The sequence below is a fragment of the Camelus dromedarius genome, chromosome 10, assembly GCF_036321535.1.
Source record: "Camelus dromedarius isolate mCamDro1 chromosome 10, mCamDro1.pat, whole genome shotgun sequence".
In the NCBI taxonomy this organism is placed as follows: Eukaryota; Metazoa; Chordata; class Mammalia; order Artiodactyla; family Camelidae; genus Camelus; species Camelus dromedarius.
In genome coordinates this window covers 71,651,468-71,672,448 of record NC_087445.1, presented here as the reverse complement: position 1 = coordinate 71,672,448, position 20,981 = coordinate 71,651,468, and the positions used below count along the sequence as shown (strand labels likewise).

At 40.9% G+C, this 20,981-nt stretch overlaps 1 protein-coding gene and 1 long non-coding RNA gene across 4 annotated transcripts in view; one reads left to right on the top strand and one right to left on the bottom strand.

The window, feature by feature from the left end:
- Positions 1–19,600, bottom strand: part of STXBP1 (syntaxin binding protein 1) — a 62,265-nt gene extending 42,665 nt beyond the window's left edge. For 2 of the 3 annotated variants that reach the window (XM_031450504.2, XM_064490538.1), the window contains exon 1: positions 19,417–19,598. In XM_031450504.2, the coding sequence (XP_031306364.1) occupies positions 19,417–19,453 (37 nt within the window). In that variant the 5' untranslated portion in view covers positions 19,454–19,598. Of the gene's footprint in view, positions 1–19,416 lie in introns of all 3 variants that reach the window. The other variant, XM_031450503.2, reaches the window with a different exon arrangement.
- Positions 1,559–6,712, top strand: LOC135322311 (uncharacterized). Its single transcript, XR_010382809.1, has 3 exons — positions 1,559–1,706; positions 4,219–4,370; positions 6,475–6,712. It is a non-coding gene; the product is annotated as an uncharacterized LOC135322311 (long non-coding RNA).
- Positions 19,601–20,981: the final 1,381 nt, after the last annotated feature.

Here is a 20,981-nt window from a genome sequence, read left to right as displayed (position 1 = left end):
TGTGACAATACGGATGAGTCTTTAAAACATGTGAAGTCAAAGAAGCCAGTCACAGAGGACCACGTGATATGCGATCCCAAACGTACAAAACATCCAGAACATGCGAATCCACAGAGACAGAAAGCAGATGAGTCGTTGCCTAGACAGGAGGGATGGGGAAGTTGGAAGTGACGCCTAAGGAGAACAGAGTTTCCTTCTGGGGTAATGAAAGTGTTTTAAAATGGACAGTGCTGATGGATGCACAATTCTGTGAATATATTAAAAGCCACTGAATGAATCCTACACTTTAAGTGGGTGAATGGTATTATATGTGAATTACATCTCAAGAAAGTGGTTTTTAAAAACTCACCAGAGAATTTTTAGATAAAAACTTCAAATTCAAAAACCAAATGCAGTTTTGCTTAATTTGGAACAGTTCCATAGTGTCTTCATTTGAAGACAAGTACCTTGGCTTATCCTTATAAAATATTAGTTATCTAAAATTATAGTTTACTATAATTTTGTATCTAAATTGTCCTTTGCAGAAGTGAGAGAGACCAAAATAGAGGCCATAAATTGTCAGGCACAGGGCAAGAACAGGGTACTGCTCCCTATAACTGTTGAAAGACAATTGCTTAATCTGAGAATGTTCCTACTGAAGTTTGCTCATTGGGCGATGGGATGGGGAGAGAGGGGAGGAGGTCACAAGCATCAGAAAGTGTGGAGATGGGTGAACAATGGCTTGATCACACTGCCTTGGTCAGCACACCCAGAGGCTGCATAAGACTCAAATGTCCAAAGTTATGACATCCGAAACTTGGGCTGCTGCCAACATCTGAGAGGAGTGTGTTACGACCAATGCCTGCTTTCTGAGAAACCAAACCCTAACCTCAGACCCATCAAGATGCTGGACAGAGTTACAGGAATGACTCTTTACTTTCTCTTTCACAGGAAATCCCCATTTTCAATCTTATTTTCCCTACTCTCTTCCCTAAAGTTCAGAGCCAGAAGGTTAAGGCACTAGAAGGTCTCTAAAACAAAGCCTCAGGGACCTGACAACTTTGATTAGTAGAAAGAAAATCTCAAACTGGGGACAAAAAGAGGTTAGAAATACGAGCTCCCGGTCATCCTGTAGATGCAAGTCACTTCCCCTCGGTTCCAAAACAGCTATTTCCTTCTTCCTAAGGTTGCCTACAACTTGGATGAAAGGAGCTGTGAAGTTACCAACTGACACAAATAGAAGAATCAATCAAAAATGGAAACCAAAACAATTCACCTCTTCTTAAAAGCATAGCTTATAATAGTAAGTACTATTCAGTTATATTAATATTTTGAAACAAAAAGACCAAACAAAGACACAAAATGGTGAAATGGCAATTAATCTTCCAGGGCAGGAAGTGCTACTATTTCTCATAAGTATTGTTGAATAAGACTTTTTTTTTTTATAAAGAAAGGACTCAAGAATGAGGGCCATTTTTATACAAGATAATGATAAGCTTGCAGTTATTTGGGAAGCATTTTACATTTGAGAGAGAAAGAAAGAGAGAGAGAGAGAGAGGGAGAACACACTGTCCCCACGCATTCCCAACAGCAGCAGACCTCATCTGTTAATACCCCCTTTGCCTTCCAGCCTATACCTGTTTCTCTGCAAAGCCCTTGTCCTCCTCCTACACAGATTCCATGACGACTGCAGAACCTCCTCCTTGAACTGCAGGGATGGAGAACAGGTATCTATCTCGATCCTGGCCCAAGATGGGGCCAGTACCTTAAATTGGTAGATGTAGCATTTAATGATTCCAAATCACATTCTTGACTCAAATAGGAGTTTCCCTAAGGACTAAAGGATTAGAGAAAATATACTTTGGAAAGAGGGGGAAAGAATGGAATGTCTCCTATAATCTCAGAAACCCAGAGCAGACAGAAGATGGTCTAGTCCAATGGTTCTCAATGGGGAGTGATTTTGCCCCTAAGGGATATTCAGCAGTATCTGGAGGACTTTAAAAAATTATTTTGGTGGCTTTTTGTTTTTGTTTGTTTGTTTTTGTTTTTTTGGGGGGGGAGGTAATTAGGTTTATTTACTTATTTATTTTGATGGTGGTACTGGGGATTGAACCCAGGACCTTGTGCATGTTAAGCACACATACTCTACCACTGAGCTATATGCCCTGACCCCGGAGGCCTTTTTGATTGTCATGATTGGAGGGTGCTATGGGCATCTAGTGGGGAGAGACCAGGGTTGCTGCTAAACATCCTACAACACACAGGCTCAGACAGCCCCAAACAACAGTGCCAAGGATGAGAAACCCTGATCTGGTCCATTTTATAAGGAAACCGAACCTGAGAGAGATCAAGTGACTTGTCTGTGACAGTGGTGATAGAAATCATCTTACTTACAAGGTCCAAGATTCTGACCAGCCCAATCTATTCTGCTCTAAGATTTAACCTGCCTCAGGTCTGAGATATTATAAAATGTTTAATCTCACATAGCATGACAAAGCCACAAGGTCAAGTTCCCTCTGGAACCGTCCAAACAGCCATTCTGTTCAACTGACAGATGACAAAAGCCTCAGGAAGCTTTCTGAAGGCAGGAAGCACCATCCCACACACACACCACCCAACACACACAAAGGTCTAAAGGAGGGCTGTTACCTTTTCCCAACTCTAGGGAACTGGTTACAATAAGATACCAGGAAAAGAAAACATCCTGTTGAGATCTGGGCTCCGAACCAAGCACAGGAAAAGGATGGAGCTCCAAAGAGAAGAAACACTGAAAATCCAGGAGAAATAAATGGCTGAGTTTGCACAAATGTTCACCGAATGTGCAGACTGGGTGACAGTCTCATGTCAGTCTTCCATACCCGAGAGAACAGATCTTGCTTCTTATGTTTTCAAATTGGTTCATTAGTTCTGCAATCCCATTGCTTTTTGTTTTCCTTGCACGGACTGGCCCGCTTCCCACTTCATTCTGTTATTTCACATTACCTCCCGTTTGAACTCTTGGTTCAACATTTTTACGTTGGAGACTGATTTAAATTGTTTTCTCTGTACTGGTCTTCTTCCAGAATAAATCCTTTACCTGAGCTTTTATGCCATTTTTCTTTCATTTTTCCTTACCAAACTTTTTACAAAGTTTCTGTGTAGGTTTTTTTTCTTTTCTGCTTAAATCACCCAGACCAGAGGCAACTCTCTGGCTGTCTTTTTGTATTTGTATAGGTGGGCTATCTTTGCCCTCTTCCCATTCGTCTAGGCATCATTTGAGCATCACCCTCAGAATCTGAGTTGGTTCTGCGCTGGGACAGTGGCCTCTGCCCAGCATTCCTAGGGAGTGGGTGTGGGGGAGAACTGACTGGTGAAGTCTGCCACTCCAAATCGTATAAATTAGTAAAAAGTTCAGTGCCAAACCACTCCACTGAGGATATATTTCGGGGTCTAGGAGGGGATATACTTCAGTATTAGAAGCAATGACCTCGGTGTCACTTAATTTTCTGCTTTAGAGTGAATTAATGAGCTAACTCAGAATAAAATTCCTGGATTTGGGATGTCCCAAATATTTTTTTAACCTGCCTGTTTAATCAGGCTTTTGTTTGCTGACCAGACAGTGAGCCCAAGGACTCCAGCAGATTTCCATTCTCTTTTCAGCAAGAAAGAGAAGAAAAAAAAAGTGGCCTCAAGGTGTTCTGCTAAGAAGCTAGGGTATGGTGGTCCCCAGATCTAGCTGGTAGCCACTCCCCTCCTTTCTTCCTGGAATTCAAAATTATAAAAGATAACGTCTTATTTTTAAATTCTGAGTCTTTATTTCTCAATAAATGTGTCGTAACAGACTTAGCAGGCCTAGGAAAGCTGAATCCAGTGGCAGTGGAGTCCTCAGCCAGCAGTAGGGACATCGAAAACGCCCCAAATGCACATGGAGGAATCCTCAACAGTGTCAGGAACTGGCAGTGCCAGGTACCTCTGGAACTTAAAAGAGTGGGAGAAGGTGTAAGTCATTGAGGTAAAAAGGAATTTGAGAAGCAGTTACACCTAGTTTCTTTCTACCACCTCCCACCACTAGGTGACTGTTCTTCCCCAACATGGCAGAGCGCTAGGAGTTTCCTCTTCTGAGAGGGCAGCGTGCAGAGGCTCCCTGGACTGGGCACAGTTGAGAGTGTGGATCTCAACCTGAAACAGAGGGGCTAAATGACTACCTGTACAAATTGTTGAGAACTACCCTCCATCGCCCAGGCCTCTTCTTCCACTCAGATCCTGGAATTATGGAAGCCAGACCTTTACCTCCCTGGCAGGAGACAGAAAGAGACTTCTCCAGGGGAATCAAGCCCAAGAAGAGAAACCCAAAGACGCTGTCATGGAGGGCTCCCCAATGAACAGCCCACCCAGATCAGGCCATCCACAAGGTCAGAGCTCACCATCAGCATCTATGTCTCTCATTCTTCTTCTTCTTCTTCTTCTTTTTTTTTTTTTTTTTTTTTGGAGGAGGGTAGGTAATTAGGTTTATTTATTTATTTACTTTTTAGAGAAAGTACGGGGGATTGAACCAGGACCTCGTGCATGCTAAGCACGCGCTCTACCACTTTAAGCTACGCCCTCCCCGCTATGTCTCTCATTCTTAATCACAAGTAGCCAGCCAGGTTTTGCCACTCATCTGAGGAAAGTTCCTACATAGACAAGAGAGACCAAAACAACCAAAACAACAACAGCAAAGCATGGAGGAAATAGACTATGCAGAGATTTTTAAAAAAATCTTTTCTTAAATATAGAAACATAAAAGAAGATAACACATTCATGGAACATGAATAGGGACTACAAAAAAATAAAATTAAAAAAGAATTATTAGAAAATTTTAAAGAACATGATAGCAGAAATTTAAAATTAAAAAGGAGGGTAAGGTAAGAAATAACAAGTGATGGCAAGGATGTGGAGAAAAGGAAACCCTCATACAGTCTTGGTAGGAGTATAAATCGGTGCGCCACTATGGAAAGCAGTCTGGAGAATCCTCAAAATATTTTAAATATTTAATATTAAGAATAAAACTACCATATGATCCAGCTATCCCACCACTGGGTATTTATCCAAAGAACACAAAAACGCCAATTCAAAAAGATACATGCATCCCTAAGTTCACAGCAGCATTATTTACAATAGCCAAGAAATGGTAACAAACTGTCTATTCCATCAACAGATAAATGGATAAAGATGTGGTATACACACATACACAATGGAATACTACTCAGCCATAAAAAAGATGAAATATTTCCATTTGTGACAACATGGATGGAACTTGAGGGTATCATGCTAAGTGAAAATAAGTCAGACAGATAAAGACAAATACTGTATGATTTCACTCATATGTGGAATATAAAAAAACAAACAAAATCAGTGAACAAACCAAACCAAAGAAAAACAAACATGTAGAAACAAAGAACAGAGTATGGTTGGCAGAGGGGAAGGGGTGGTGGTGGGGGAGGTGAAATGGGTAAAGGGGATCAACCATAGATTGATGGAAATGGTAATTAAATTTTTGGTGGTGAGCACACAGTGGTGTACACAGAAGTAGAAACAGTGCTGTACACATGAGACTTCTATAGTGTTATAAACTAACGTCACCTCAATAAAAAATTAATTTAAAAAATGCAACAGTGACGAAGAGGGAGGCAATATAACTTCTGGGTTGAGAGGTCATTTGCTCATCAAGGGTGCAGGAGAAAGACGGATCGTTTTTTGTACATGTTGGTTGAAAAAATTAAAAAATAAACAAAAATTTAAAAAATTAAATTAAGTAGAAGAGTTAGAAGGTAAAGCTGAGGAAATCTCCTGGAGGACACAGCAAAGAGCCAAAGAGAGACATAACTGAAGAGAAAAGATAAGAAAATTAAAGGACCAGTCTAAGAGATTCAACATCTGAGTAGGAGGAATTTCACCAAGAAAAAATAGAGGAGAAGAAATCATTGTGAAAGTATTTAAGAAATGTTCCCAGAATTAAATAGCATAAGTTGCCAGACTGAAGGGGCCCAGTGAATGTGAAGAAAACCGTGGCCCACGGGCCAAATTCAGCCTGCAGCCTGTTTCTGTACAGACCTTAAGCTAAGAACAGCCTTTACACTTTTAAAGGGTTAGGGAAGTGGCAGCGATCATACATGGACCACAAAAACTTTATTTAAACACATGGCCCTTCACAGAAAAAGTTTCCAGACCCTGCTCTTGCCCAGTGGATAAGAACAAATACCAAGGCTAATTGCTATGAAAGTCCAGAACACTGGGGACGGCATGAAAGTTTCAGAGGGGATAAAATGGGATGTGTACAAAAGATTAGGACTCCAGTGGCTTCCAACTTCTCAAAGGCAGCACTGGAAATTAAGTGGAGCCAAGTCTTCAAAATTCAAAGGAAAACAATTTCCAATTTAGAATTCCACGCTCCTCCAAACCATCAATGAAGTATGAGCGTAAAATAGATATTTTCAGACAAACAAGGTCTCTATAAAATGACTCTTCTTTTCCCAGAAGCTCCAGGGATATGAGCTCCACCAAAACAGGAGAGAGTAAACCAAGAAAGGAAGACACGAAATATAGGAGGCAGGACGATTCAAAACAGGAGAGGTGAGAAAAATCCCAGGAGGGGGCGGCATGGAAGTCCAGGCTAACGGGGATGCACTGGAGAAAGACAACCGGTCTCTGTGGGAACTTGGCTTTATTTTTGCCACATGTTACCACGTCCAGTGCTCTTCATTCTGTTGCGTAGAACCAGGTTTCCCTGTCAGATCATGTCGTGTAGTGCAGATCTGCTGGTGATGAATTCTTTCAACTTATTTTTTTTTAATGTCTGAAAGTGTTTAATTTGCTTTGTTGCTGAAGGATATAGTCTCTGGGTATAAAATTCTAGATTAATATTTTCTATACCTCAGCCCTTTAAAGATACTGATTGCTCTGCTGCCTTCTAGCTTACATGGTTTCTGACAAGAAATCTGCTGCTGTCCTTATTTCTGTTCTATGGGTAATGTGTCTTTGCTCGCTGGCTAATTACTTTTCTTTCCTTTTTCTTTTTATTATTAATTTTAAGCAGTTTTGGTTATGGTGTGCCTTGGCATAGATTTCTTCATGTTTCTTATGCTTGGGGTTCATTGAATTTCTTGGATCTGAGTTTATAGTTCTCATTAAATTTGGAAAATGTTCAGCTATTATTTCTTCAAATTTCTGACCACACACCTCACCTTTCTTTTCACTTGTATATTATTAGGCTCCTTGAAGTTGTCCCACAGTTTGCTGATACTTTCTTGGTTTTTTCCCTCCAATCTTTTTTCTATGTTTCACTTTGAATAGTTTCTATTGCTTTGGCTTCAAGTTCACTAATTTTTTCTTCTGCAATGTCTAACCCATAACCTTAACCTTTAGTAAAAAGCATTTGTGTAGAGAGATTAAAAACAGAGACGGCAAGAGGTTGACAATTGTGAAATCTGGGTAGAAGGTAGGTTGGTAATCATTATACTATTCTTTCAACTTTCCAATATGCTAGAAATTTTCTTTGTAAGGGGTGGGTGGGGGGAACAGAGGAAGAATGAGTATTACCTCTCCACGAGACACTGACCAGATCTTTCAGTCTCAGTGAAAGCCTGGAAAACCTCATTACTCTCACTTGAGTTTCAAAGTTCCTTAATAAAAGATAAGTAGGAGAGAGAGACAGAGATACCTCACGACACAATCAAAACAGGAAAGTTCCAGGTGATCCACCCCTCTAAGATTATCTGAGGGAAAGCAAATCAGAAAACTCTCAGTGGCCACATGACTGCTTCATCTTAAAATCCTGAAGTGCTTTTATCCAAAACATGATGAGGTCTGTTGACTGAGTAATTTTACGGGGTTTGCCTCACAGCGGTCTATTGTTGAAAGGCTACCAGTGTGAAATTCACACAGAGCAGAGGAGCCTCTTGCTCAGCTCCAACGTTTTATTTTCCTCAAGTCCCTAGCGACTGGTACCAACAATATGGATGTGTCCAGAGACCAGGGATGTGCCTCTCTCCTCCATCTCCTGGCTACACCAACGCTCAGGAAGATGGGTGGAAAAAACTATGAGGAAGAGGGTCAGCAATCCTTCTTCGCCCCATCGCTCCCAGAATAGGGGCTCTGAAGACCATCTAAGCCTCAAGGGTCTTTCCTTTTACCCTCAGTTGCCAAACAGAAGCAACTTTGTCCCCACTGCCATTAAGGGAAGTTCATGAGGATCATCAGTGACTGGATTAGAATCAACTGCAAAGTCCTGAGCTCCCCCTAAGAGCAGTATAAGCAGCCTTCCCGCCCTCGCGATTGTTAACACTCCTAGTAGCTTATTGTCACGGTGAATCTATGCTGGCACAGAACATGGAAATAATACTGTGTGTCCCCAACAGCCACTGAGAAGGAAAAAGATCAGCCAATGCCATTCATCCAGCAGACTAGTATACCCTGACTTCCTGCTCTGGATGAGTCTGGACGAGATGCTCCCACGTGTCTCCCCAGAGCCAAGATTCTATGATTTGATGGAATCTTGACACAGCATAACACTCAAACCCTCAGAGCCTTGCACTATGACTGACTATAATCATTTCCTCAAAATAATGCTGAACAATGAGGTTCAGACAGGCAAGGACTGACTTTAAGACACAAGTGAAACACCACGGTGAGAAGTCCTGAAAAGTTTCCAGCTGCCAAGCCCCCCAGCCTGGAGAGTGGAGACTCATTCCTGAACAAAGGCTCCGGGCTGCCAGCTCAAGGTTGCTTTGGGATGATTTGGGGTGCGGGGGGAGCTCCTGGAGTCACAAAATCGTAGTCGTTGCTCTGCTGGCCTTCGTTCCTGTCTGACTCTCAAGCCTGCTGGCCACTCGGTGCCTGACTATAAATGTCAGTGTCCCTCTGCTCACCCTGCACCCTCTCCTCTGTGATCTGACCCCCTCTTACAGCTTCCATCACCTGATGACACCCCAACCCCAATCTCCAGCCCAGACCTGCAGCACATCTGCCCTTAGACAGTCCATAAGCACCAGAAGCACAACACCTATAAAAGCAAATCTTCCCAGCAAAACCATTTCTTCTCTTTCTTTCATATCTCAGTGAATGGGGGGCAGCCTTCCAATAGGCTGCCCAAGTCAGAAAACTGGGAATCTTTCCCAGCTTCTTCTTCTCATCCTCTGCATCCAATTAATCACCAAAACCTGCTGCTTCTACCTCTGAAGACTCCTTCAAGTCACTTTTCTTCTCTCCATCCCTCGCAGAGGTCAACATTCTCACCACCACCATCTCCAGCCTGGACCACCTCAGCAGCTTCTAACTGAACACTTCATCCATTCTCCACACAGCAATCAAGGATCTTTCTAAGCTAAATACTAACCATGTCTTGCCCCGACTTAAAACCTTCAGTGGCATCCCACTGCTCTTGGAATAAGGATACAAGTCCTTTGCAAGGACAGGAAAGCCCCGAGCACCTCTGTAACTTCTCTCTGCACACTCCCTTGCCCCCCAGCTCCAGACAGGCTGAACCTTTCTATTTTCTTGCCAAGCCTGGACATTTCTCTGTGTGACTTACTCTCCCCCAGGTCCCATCCACACACACCACTCCTCTCCTGGCCAACTCCTCCACATCCTCCAGGTCTCCCTCAGCCTCTCTCACTCCACAGGCCTTACTGGGGGCTCTGCCATGTGCTCCAGTATCATCACAACATTGCCCCCCGATGTATTACTACTGCCTGTCTGAATCCCACTAGGACCAGGTCTCCATAAACACCACTACATCTGCTGCCCTTAGCACAGCTTCTGGTACATAGGAGAGATGGCATAAATATTGGTTAAAAAAATAAAAACTCTTGGTCCCAGAGCCCTCTGAAGCATGCTGAAATGGAAAGAAGTCATGATATATGGTCCTGGATTTCTCTGACATCTCAGGAGTCCTCCAAGCAAGAGTGATGGCTGGAGACTGTGATTCAAATCCATATCTTCACCTAGGCCCCAATGATTCTTTTTAAATGTGTTTGCTTTTCTCTAGTTTTCTCCATATCCCTCCAAATATTTTTGTTCCCAAGAATAAAATAGGCTTTTCTAGTGTGACAACTACTTAATATCTCATTCACTTCCTACAAGGTCAGCTCTTAGGCCAAGTAATTAGTAGGCGTTCAAAGTGAAACATCAATGGCACATAAGAAAGAAAGGAATATTGGAAATCTTCCCTATTGGAGCTTATGATTTGAGCCTTTAGTAGTTACTCTTACTTCAGAGCCCCAGAGGCGTATATTAAGATCAGATCAGCATAAATCAGAAGCAAGTTGCCTTGTTTTAACCAACACAAACTTCCCCAAAGGGCACTGAGTGGGCAACAGCTGGCTGTTGTCTGGTGATTATTAAATCCTGTGTCTATCAAAATAAAATTTTTTTTAAATTTAATTAAAAAAAAAAAAAGCATGGGGGGAAAAATGCAAGTAAAACTCATACTTGCTGAAATTAAAATGAAGTCCTGGATACCTCACCCGAACTTTAGCTCTAGCAACAGCCCTGCTCAGAAGCAACTGACTGAAGCAATCAAGTAAGAGGATCACGCTGGGGATTCTCCCAGCACTTCCCATGGAGGCAAGCCACAGGACTCGGGTTCAAGATTTATGGCTGCTGAGGGCCAGTGATAACTATAAAATTTGGCCTGACTACTCTACTAAAGAAAAGAGTCTTCATTAGCTGCCAAACACCTGTTTGTCTAAGAGGTGCTGTGTGCCAGAAATGCCGGGGGAAAATCTTCCAGTGCACGTTCAAAAGGCCCTTTTTGGGTCCTGTGGCAGATATACTCTCTTATGTCTGATGGATAATACATGGATGATACCTGAGTCCCAAACTACTTATGGAAATTCTATCCCAAATTAAACTACTTATCACCCCATCCTGAGTGACATCTACTCCAAAACAAAGAGGACTATATTTAAAAATAAATGGCAAGAATACTGCATATTGAAAACTATGGAGGGGAAAACCCTATGGGATTCAACCAAAGCTGTACTCAAACGAAAATTCATATCCTTAGATGCTTTTATTGGAAACAAATTAACCACACATTTGATTCAAGAAATTAGAATAAGAACACACATACACATACACACACACACACACCCCATATAAAGAAGAAACTGATTTCTTTAAAAAAGACAATTAAAATAGACAAATTAAAATCTCTAGCAAGTATTTCCACAAAAATAATAATACCAACAGGGTAGAATGACATCAAAACTACTGATGCACAAGAGATTTTTTAAATAATACAAATTTAATTTAAAGTTAAAAAATTTGAAATTTTTAAGTTGAAAGGTCCATTTTATAAGAAAATATAAATTGCCAAAATTGATTCAAGCAGCAGCAGAAAGCCTGAATAAACAAACAGCAATCAAATAAATTTAAAAGGCTGTCAAATATTTATCCTCTTCCTCCCAGAAAGCAAGAAATTCAAATAGTTTTATGGATAAATAATTTCTAACATTCAGGGAAAGAAATATTCATGTTATTTGATCTATTCTGGAACACACAAAAAGATGAGAAACTTCTCAATTTATTTGAGGAAGGAGAAATTCTGAAGCAGAAGATCTGAAAAAGATGAGAGAAAGAGAGAGGGAGGGAGAGAAGTAATACATACATAAAATATAATATTCAATTATTCATTCCAAATATTTATTGAGTGCCTACTGTGTACCAGCACTGCTCTAGGTGCTGGGGACACAGCAGTGAACAAAACAAAATCTACGCTCTCATGGAGCTTACATCTGGCTGGTGGAGGCAGAGATAAACAAATAAACCCATACATATGAAATGGCAGATGGGACGATGCAGCCTAGTGAGAAAGATAAGAAATTACAGAGGAAAGCATGGGAAATTTTCCATTTTCTATGAAGTAGTCAAAGGAGACCTCACTGGTGAGGTGGCATTTGACCAGAGACATAAAGGAATTAAGGGAACAAGCGTGCAGAGACCTGAAGAACATTTCATACGTTAGGGAACAACAAATGCAAAGCCCTGAAGGGGAACATACTTGGAATGATCAAAGAACAGCAAGAAGGTTCCCATACTAATAAACGCAGATGCAAAAATAAGAAGTAGAATTTAATGATATAGAAAAAGAATAGTGCACGTCAATCAAGTAAAGTTTATTACAGAAACTCATATTTTCTGATGTCTGGTCATCCCTGCCCTGTTCAGCCCCACAGCTCCCAGCTAGTCAATTCCTGTTCCATGGTAGGAACTTTGACGGACAGTTTGAATAAATCAGACACCTCACATGTGTCATGTAAATTAAAAAAAAAAAAGAAAGAAATTCAATGATTGCTCAATATTATAATTAATTAATTATACTATATTACCAGATTAAATAAGAAAAACTATATGATCCTTTCAAAAGTCCTGATTTTAAAAATAGAACAAAAACTCTCTTAGTAAGCTGGAACTAAAAAGAAGTAACTTACATATCACTCCCTCAGAGAAGCTTTCTCTCACCTCCCCAGTCTTACACTATACTAGTGCCCTGTATCATTTCTTTCTAATTCTTATCATAATTGTAACAAATGAATTATCTGTGTTAACTGTAAGACTATCATGTTAGAATCCTTTAAAAAAAAGCGAGACACTTCAAAATATGACACTTTTAATTAATAAACTAGGAATGAAGATACAACGGGATCATTCAAAAACAATTTTAAAAATCTAAATGAATTGTCTAACAGGACATGAAATCATGGTTATAACAAGAATAAGCACTTTTTATTAAAAGTACACAGAAAAAAAGAAGGTAGAAGATTTAAAAAATAGATAAACTGGTCAGATTTAAGTACATACTTATCATTCATTGAGGCTTTCCACTTTTACATTTAAAAGACAGAGTAAAATAATTTCAAGTGAAAATAATATGTAGACTCAAGTGTAAATGAATCATCTAATTTAAAAATGGGCAAAGGGTTTGTGTAGACACCTCTCCAAAGAAGATATACACATGGTCAAAAATCACATGAAAAAAATGCTCAACATTACTAGCCATCAAGAAAATGCAAATCAAAACCACAACGGGATACCACTTTACACCCACTAGGATGGCTATAATCAAAAAGACAGACAATAACAAGTGCTGGTGAGGATATTATGAAATTGGAACCCTCATATGCAGCAGGTGGGAATGTACAATGGTGCAGTCACTTTGGAAAACAGTTCGGCAGGTCCTCAAAAAGTTAAATTTAGTGTTACCATATATCCCAGCAATTCTATTCCTAGGTATCTAAATGAGAGAATTGAAAACACATGTTTAAAAAAATAATAAATATAACCTAAGTTCTTCAAATCCATGAACATAGTATATCTCTTCATTTATTTAAGCTTTGATATCTTTCAGGAGTATTTTGTACCTTTCATCATACAAATCTAGAACACAGTCTTTTCGATTTATACCCAAGTATTTCATGTTTTTTTGTTCTACCCTAAATGATACTATCTTAGATTTCAATTCTAATTGTTCATTGATAGTATATAGAAATACAACATATTTTGATAAATTGACTTTGTATCTTGCAACCTTGCTAAAGTGTGTGCAATTCTCCTTACCATAGGGTTACTCCCTTATTTGTGAAGCTAAGAATTTTTATTTTCACACTGCAGTACAATAAAGAAACTAAAATATTAAAAGTAAATTTGTTAAAATGTCAGTTCTCCCAGAACTGATCTATAGATTCTACAAGACAATTCCAAACAAAATCCCAAAAGGATTTTTTAAATAGAAACTGACAATTGGGGGCTTGAAATTTGCAGATACTAACTACTATATATAAAATAGATAAACAACAAGTGTATACTGGATAGCACAGGGATCTATATTCAATATCTTGCAGTAACCTATAATGAAAAAAAATATGGAAATGGATATGTATATGTATATGTATGACTGAAACATTACAATGTACACCAGAAATTGACAAAACATTGTAAACTGACTGTATTTCAATAAAAAAGAAGAAACTGACAGGTTCATTCTAAAATTTTTATGGAAAAGCAAATAAACCAAAAGAACCAAAACAATTTTGAAAAAGAAAAGCAAAGTTAGAGTACTCACAGTATCTGGTTTCCTGTCTTACTTTAAAGCTAAAGTAATTGAGTCAGAGTGGGTGTTAGTGAACACATACATATAGATCAATAAAGTGAAACAGGCAGTCTAGAAATAGACCCACTCAAAGATGGTCAATTGATTTTCAACCAAGGACAAAGACAATTCAATGAGAAAAGGATAATTGTTTCTACAAAGGGTGCCATAACAACTGGACATTCACAAACAAAAAAATGTACACACATACAAAAATGAACCTTGATCATAACTTACAATATACAAAAATTAACTCAAAATGGATCAAAGACTAAATATAAACTCAAAAACTATAAAACTTCTAGAGGAAAACACTGAAAAAAATATAAACGAAGAAAAATCTTTATGAACTTGGGTTAGGCAAAGAGTTCTTAGGATACCAAAAGTACAATCCATAAAAGAAAATATTGAAAATTGGACTTTATAAAAATTTAGAACTACTGCTCTTTGAAAAATATTGTTAATAGAATGAAAAGACAAGTCACAAACTGTGAGAAATTATTTGTAATTCATGTACCTGACCAAGGATATGTGCAAAGAATATATAAAGACCTTTCAAAACTCAATAGTAAGAATACAGACAACCCAATAAAAACATGCAAAAGATTTGGACATTTCACCAAACAAGATATACAGATGGCAAATAAATACACACAAAAAAATGCTTAACACTATTAGTCACTAGGAAAATGCAAGTTAAAATCATGAGATACTACTACCTATGAGAATGGTTAAATTTTTAACACTGACAATACCAAGTACTAACAAGGACGCTGGTAAAAATGTAAGATGGCATAGCCACTCTGGAAAACAACTTGACAGTTTCTTATAAAGTTAAACACACACTTATCATACAACCCATTAATCCCACCCCTAGGCATTTATATATCCAAGTGATATGTTCACACACAACCTGTGAACCCTTATAGAAGCATTACAGGAGTATTTGCAACTGCCCAAAGTGCAATTAACTCAAATGTCCTTCAGCTGGGGAATGGAGACACTGCAGTACATCCATACAACAGAAGGGCAGTCAGCAATGAGAAGGGACAAATGATGGATACATACAACATGGATGATTCTCAAATGCATTATGCTTAATTAAAGAAGGCATATTCAAAAAGCTACATACCCTACAATCCCACTGATAATGACATTCTGGAAAAGGCAAATGTACAGGGACAGAAAACAATTCAGTGGTTGCTGGGGCTGGGGGTTAGGAAGACAGGCTGACTAGAAAGGGGCAGCACAAGGGAATTTGGGGGTGATGACACTTCTGTATTTTGATTATAGTAGTGGTTACATGACTGTATGTAACAGGTGAAATTTGAAGAACTGTTTACTAAAAAGGGTAAATTTTACTTATGTAAATTACACCTTAATTTTAAATTGAAAAAAGTGAAACATGTATTCAATATATTTCAAAATATATTTAAATTATTTGATGCTAACCAAAGTTTCTTTTTTAAAAAAGTGTAAAAATGAATAAAAATTGCTTAGATCTAAGTGTCCTCTCACCTTCTGATACATCCTATGAATCGTGGCCCCATCTGAAAAAGGTATGAATTTAATGTACAAACTGAAATTACATTCTTTGCCAAAAAAGTGTGATTGTTATAAATTGACATGAGAAGAAATTGCTAACAGCTAGGAAAGGAGAAAAACAGTACATTTTGTAATCTTTGTATCTTTAAAACTCATTGACAAAATTGGAACAAGAATAAATTTTGGATTACAATGTGGATTTGCATAATTGAAACATTATCTATTAACATAAAACAGATATCAAATGTCACAAAAAATGAAATTTTTCTTTCATTAAAAAAAACCCCTACATTTTATAGGGGGAAAAAAAGCAAAGAAATGAGTAGAACTGGAAATAGAAGTTGGGTCAGGTTACAAACTGTCTGTGTGTTCTTCAGATCTCTTCTTCCATCTTCCAGCTCATTTGCACCTCTTTCAAAAAGTTTACCCAAGACTACTTTCTCCCCCCCAAAACCCTGGCCCCATAGGATAGAGATGGTTTATCTCTTTCTGAAATCCTCTCATACTTTCACAGTCCCTCTTCTTGGATCTTTTCCTAATAATAATACTGACTGAATTTACTGTGTGTCAAGAATTGTGCTAAACACTGTACCTGCATTACCTCGTTTAATATTCATAGAACACCACAAGGTAGATGCTGTTATTACCCATTTTATAGATGAAGAAACTGAGGCACAAAAGGGTTCCACTATTTGCCAAAGTCACACGGCTAATAGTGGTGGACCAGAATTTCATCCCAGGTAGTTTAAATCCAGAGCCCATTCTCTGAATCACTACACAGAAAGATTAAGTCATTCATCCAACATTTATGAGGACTAAGCACTAACCCTCACACTAAGGATAGACACAAGAATAAGACAAAGTCCTACTCTCCCCTGAAGAAGCTCTGGTCTAGTTGGGCGAGACCAATACAAAGCAGTGCAATAGACTGGTTATACCAAAAGTGTGTTTTGGGAATGACAGTAGAGTGACAGGGAGAGTTTCTCAGGATTGTCTGCGTCTGTCACAACAGTGTGAGACTGTCCCATATTTCAGTCATGCCTGTATTCCCCCATAATTCCTAGCAGGCTCTGAACAGACATTTGTTGAATGAACAGCTAACGTCTCCTCAACTTTTGTTGTGCCTGTACCTGCTGCTACTCTAAAACCAACTCGCAAAGCCGTGACAAGAGGCCAAAACTACATATATCTTGCTGTTGATCATATCCTTAATAACATTCATTCATCCAATAAATACGTATTGACGGCCAACTATGACCAGCCACCGTTTTCGGTAAAGACGGTACTCTCCCAGAAGCTATATTCGAGTGGATGAAACAATTAAACAAGTACCTAACTTCCTCCCCACCCAAAAAACTACACGATATCACTTCAGATAATTTTAAGTGCGATGAAGAAAACAAAATGAGAGAATATGATAAACAGGGACTATGAGTTGTTAATTTGGATTGGGAAGACCGGGCTGTGAAGATGGCATTTAAACTGGTGCGTGTTGGTTAAAAAACATCTTTATTTTGCTTTTATTTTTAGAGGAAAAAGGCAACGCTAAAAATTAAAATCTAAAATCCAGAGTCAGAACTAACAGAATTCTCTCTGTCATTGACAAAGAATTGCAAAAATATTTTTCTCCAAAATTTAATCCTAACTCAATTATTATAGAAATAGAATGCTGTTCACACATTCACTAATTTTATGTAAAATTGGTTTGGTTTTATTTTTGTAAACAGCATCTTTGCTTTATTTCAGAAAACAAATTTTGGCCATATTGTCTGTTGATTTTTTTTTTTAACCTTGATATTTGCTTCTTAAAAAAAGCAGGTGGGACTACCTGCATGAAGAAGGGTCAGAGTAAAAGATACAAAAACTTGATTTCTGTAACACTTAGGGATTTAAAAAAAAAACCTTATTCAAATATAACATTTAAAAGAATCTAACAAATAACATAACATTCCATATTTCACAAGCCTTCAAAAAGGGGGTTGGAAGGAAATGGTATGTCTAGAACAATGAATAAAGTTATTTTTTTACTAGTGTTGCAAGGAAATATACACAGGATTTTTAAAAATTAATTAACACTTATTTTGGCAAGTCATTTAACTGCCCGGAGCCTCCATTTCTTTCCCATGGGTAAAATGAAGGTGTCGATATTAGAAGATCCTTATGGGTCCTTCCGGCCCTAAACGCTTTGATTCGCCTTTAAAAACAGAGTACGTGATTCACAACATTTACTGCATGGGGAAGGCAAGTGTTATAGTGGGTACTTTTTAAAAACTTGCTCATTTGGGGCTCAGTTTTTATAACAATTTTATTTTGATGTAGTAAGTCAGATAAGGTTGTACAAGTGGGAATATTTTCTATGTATCAAAGAAGAGAATAAGGAAGAAGAAACAATTGTGATGCTCACAAGGAACATTATAGAGTCAAAAAACATTTGACTGCCAGAGAGAGGGCGAGAGAGCGGAAGCGCTCTAATTGGAGAGAATCATTGGAAAGGAAACTGTAATTTCCACCATTTTTATTCTATTTCTTTTCTTATCCTCCCCTACAGAGAAAACCTCAGTTCTAGTTTTCTCTCAATTTCAAAAGAGGTAGCAAAAGCCACAGCAATCCACTCACTTATGTTAAAGTAACAACCAAAATATTGAAGAAGCACTATTTGTCTACACATATCACCAATCTTATTTGGCACTGGGAACGCCGTTTTCCATATATTACCACCGTCAGTTCTCACTCTGCTGCAACCTACACTCTCCACCACTCATTTTTAAAAATCCATTTAACGCTGAGCCTTTCATCCAAATCCATGAACAATCCTTTCCTCCCTGCAACAGTGTTTTGAACTGCCCGAAACCAACCACCGGCTGAGTCCTGCGAACCGGGAGACAGATTGCAGACTGCGGTGCTGGGCAGGGCCACTCCTCCCTCTGTACACTAAAGCTTTCCAGGTCTCCCGGGTGATTTAAGACGGTTCAGGATCCTGATAAGACCCCGCCCTGGAAGTCAAGACCCTGGATAGGGAGGAGGAATAAGGCGGCCTCAGCCCAGCAGAGTCAAGCCTTCGGAAAACAGGCTTCTCCTCTCCAGGTGCCAGGAGTGGCCCAGGCTGGGCGAGCGGCGCGTCTGAGCCAGCGCGCGCGGAGACGCTCCCAGGTGGGTCTCTGCAGCCGGGGACCGCGGCTCCGGCTCCCGGGAGGGAGGGGGAAGGGGGAGGAAGGAGGAGGAGGACGCAGGCCGGGATCTCGCTCGTCACGACTCACGAAGGAGGGTGGGAAAGAGGGAGGGACTGGAGACAGAAAAAGGAGTGGAATCAGGGAGCTTAGGGAATAAAGAAGGCGAGGAAAGGGAGAAGGGATACGGGGGGAAGGTAATGGGAGTGAAGAATGGGGGTGCAGGGGAGAGTAGTGTGCCGCAGGGGGTAAGGCGAGGTGAAGGGGAACGGATAGGGTGCTAGGGTGAAGAAGGAGGGATGGAGCATGGGGGTGGAGGAAAATGGAAGTAAAGAGGGAAGAGACGGATGGGGCGAAGAGGGGAGAGGTGGGGGAACAGAGAGGAATGCGGGAAAGAGCGGGGGAAGAAGGGAAGAGGGCGCGGGCCGCAGGAGGCCGGGAGGGACTTCTCTCCGAGGAGGGCGGCGCCGGAATAACGGGACCCTCCCAGCCGGGAGCCCCCGGCCAGGCGGGGCGAGCGGCCAGCGCGGAGGCCGGGACGCTACCGGCAGGTACGGTGCCCGGCTTCTCCCAGCAACCGTAGCCACCGCCTGCAGGGAGGACACTGACTCCACTTACTCTCTCCGACCACCGCTTTGAGGCCAATGGGGGCCATCGCGCTGCTCGAGTCTCCGGGCTCCGCGCCTCCTCACGCGACGCCCGCGGACACCACCGCCTCCCCGGGTCGGCGCGCTCTGCTGGCTGCAGCCCGCCGCCCCGCAGCCGCGCTCGGGATCGACTGACGCGCGGACTCGGCACGGGGGCGCGGCGCCAGCCAGAGCGAGGCTGACGACCCGCCGGCGCGCGCGCGGGGGCGGGGCCGGGCGGGGGCGGGACCTCGCGCCTGCCGACAGCGTCACCCGCGCGCCTCCGCCAATAGCACTGCGGCCCGGTGGCTCGGCCCCGCCCGCCGAGATGCGGCTGGACGCTAGGCGGTCCCTGGCTGGCGCGAGAGCCGCTCCCTCCTCCTCACCTCACGCGCCGCGCGCGCCCGGGCAACCGCGCGCTCCCGGGACTCTGGGTCTTAAGGTCCCATCAGATGCCTCCCCATCTGAATCCCTGGCCAAAGGTTACCGACACGTTCCATCTTTCTGAAACCCTGCTATGGACCTGTCTTTCCTGTTTCTGAGAGCCTTCCATTTTCCCCTGCCCACAGAAGGAACTCAGAGGCTAAATCCCTTAGTAGTACCCAGTCCCAGCCGCAACATTACGTGAGGTTAATTGACACCATCTCTATCTCTCCGGATACCCATATCCATAAATCTACCATTCACAGAGTTCTTGTGTCAAGCTCCATGCTTTACATGCATCATCATATTAAATCCTCACAATAATTGGACATTGTTTTTAATCTCCATTTTCAGGTGAAAAAAAATAGGCTCAGGAATTGAGCATGAGACTTGCTCTCAGGTTGTGTATCACATCAGCATATGTTTATTGTTCTCCCACTACTGTATGTCAGCTGCTGTTCTAGGTATTGGAGCTCCGGCCACTTAAAAGGCAGACACCGATCCTAGTCTTTGGGCAACCAAGTCCGGAAATATCTAGGTCCCAAATCTAACAGGAATATGCTGTGGGACGACTCTGGTCTCAGTATCTTCTTCCTGGAATCCACATTTACCAAAGTGGTCCTAGGTCAGAGTTTTTCTGGATTTTGTTGACGAGGGAGACTGCTTTTAAAATATGAAACAGGGCTTCCCTCTGGCTTCAGAGAAAAATGAGTTGAGCCAATTAAAAGTAAAAATGGATGGGAGAGCTAATAGTCATAAAATCAATAAATACTCTTTACATTTTTGGAACAGCTCTGTGAGCTAGGTCCTTTTCTTAACATTACTAAGAAATATAATATTTTACAGATGAGGAAATTGAGATTCAGAATCTAAATTCTGAACCATTATTTTATACCAGAAACAACTAAAGACGTTGAGGCCTAAAGAAGGAATTTCCCAAGGTCACACAGTGAACACTGGCAGAGCCAGGACAAGAGGCTACATGTCCTACCTAGTTCAGCCACCAGCCCCAGGGCACAAAGACTTGGCCATTTTCTCACCCTCACCTCAGTCTACCCCAACAGAAACTTCATACGGCTTCACAGAGAGGGAGAGTGTTTATCTGCCATCTCTTCATGTCTGGGCTCCTCCTTT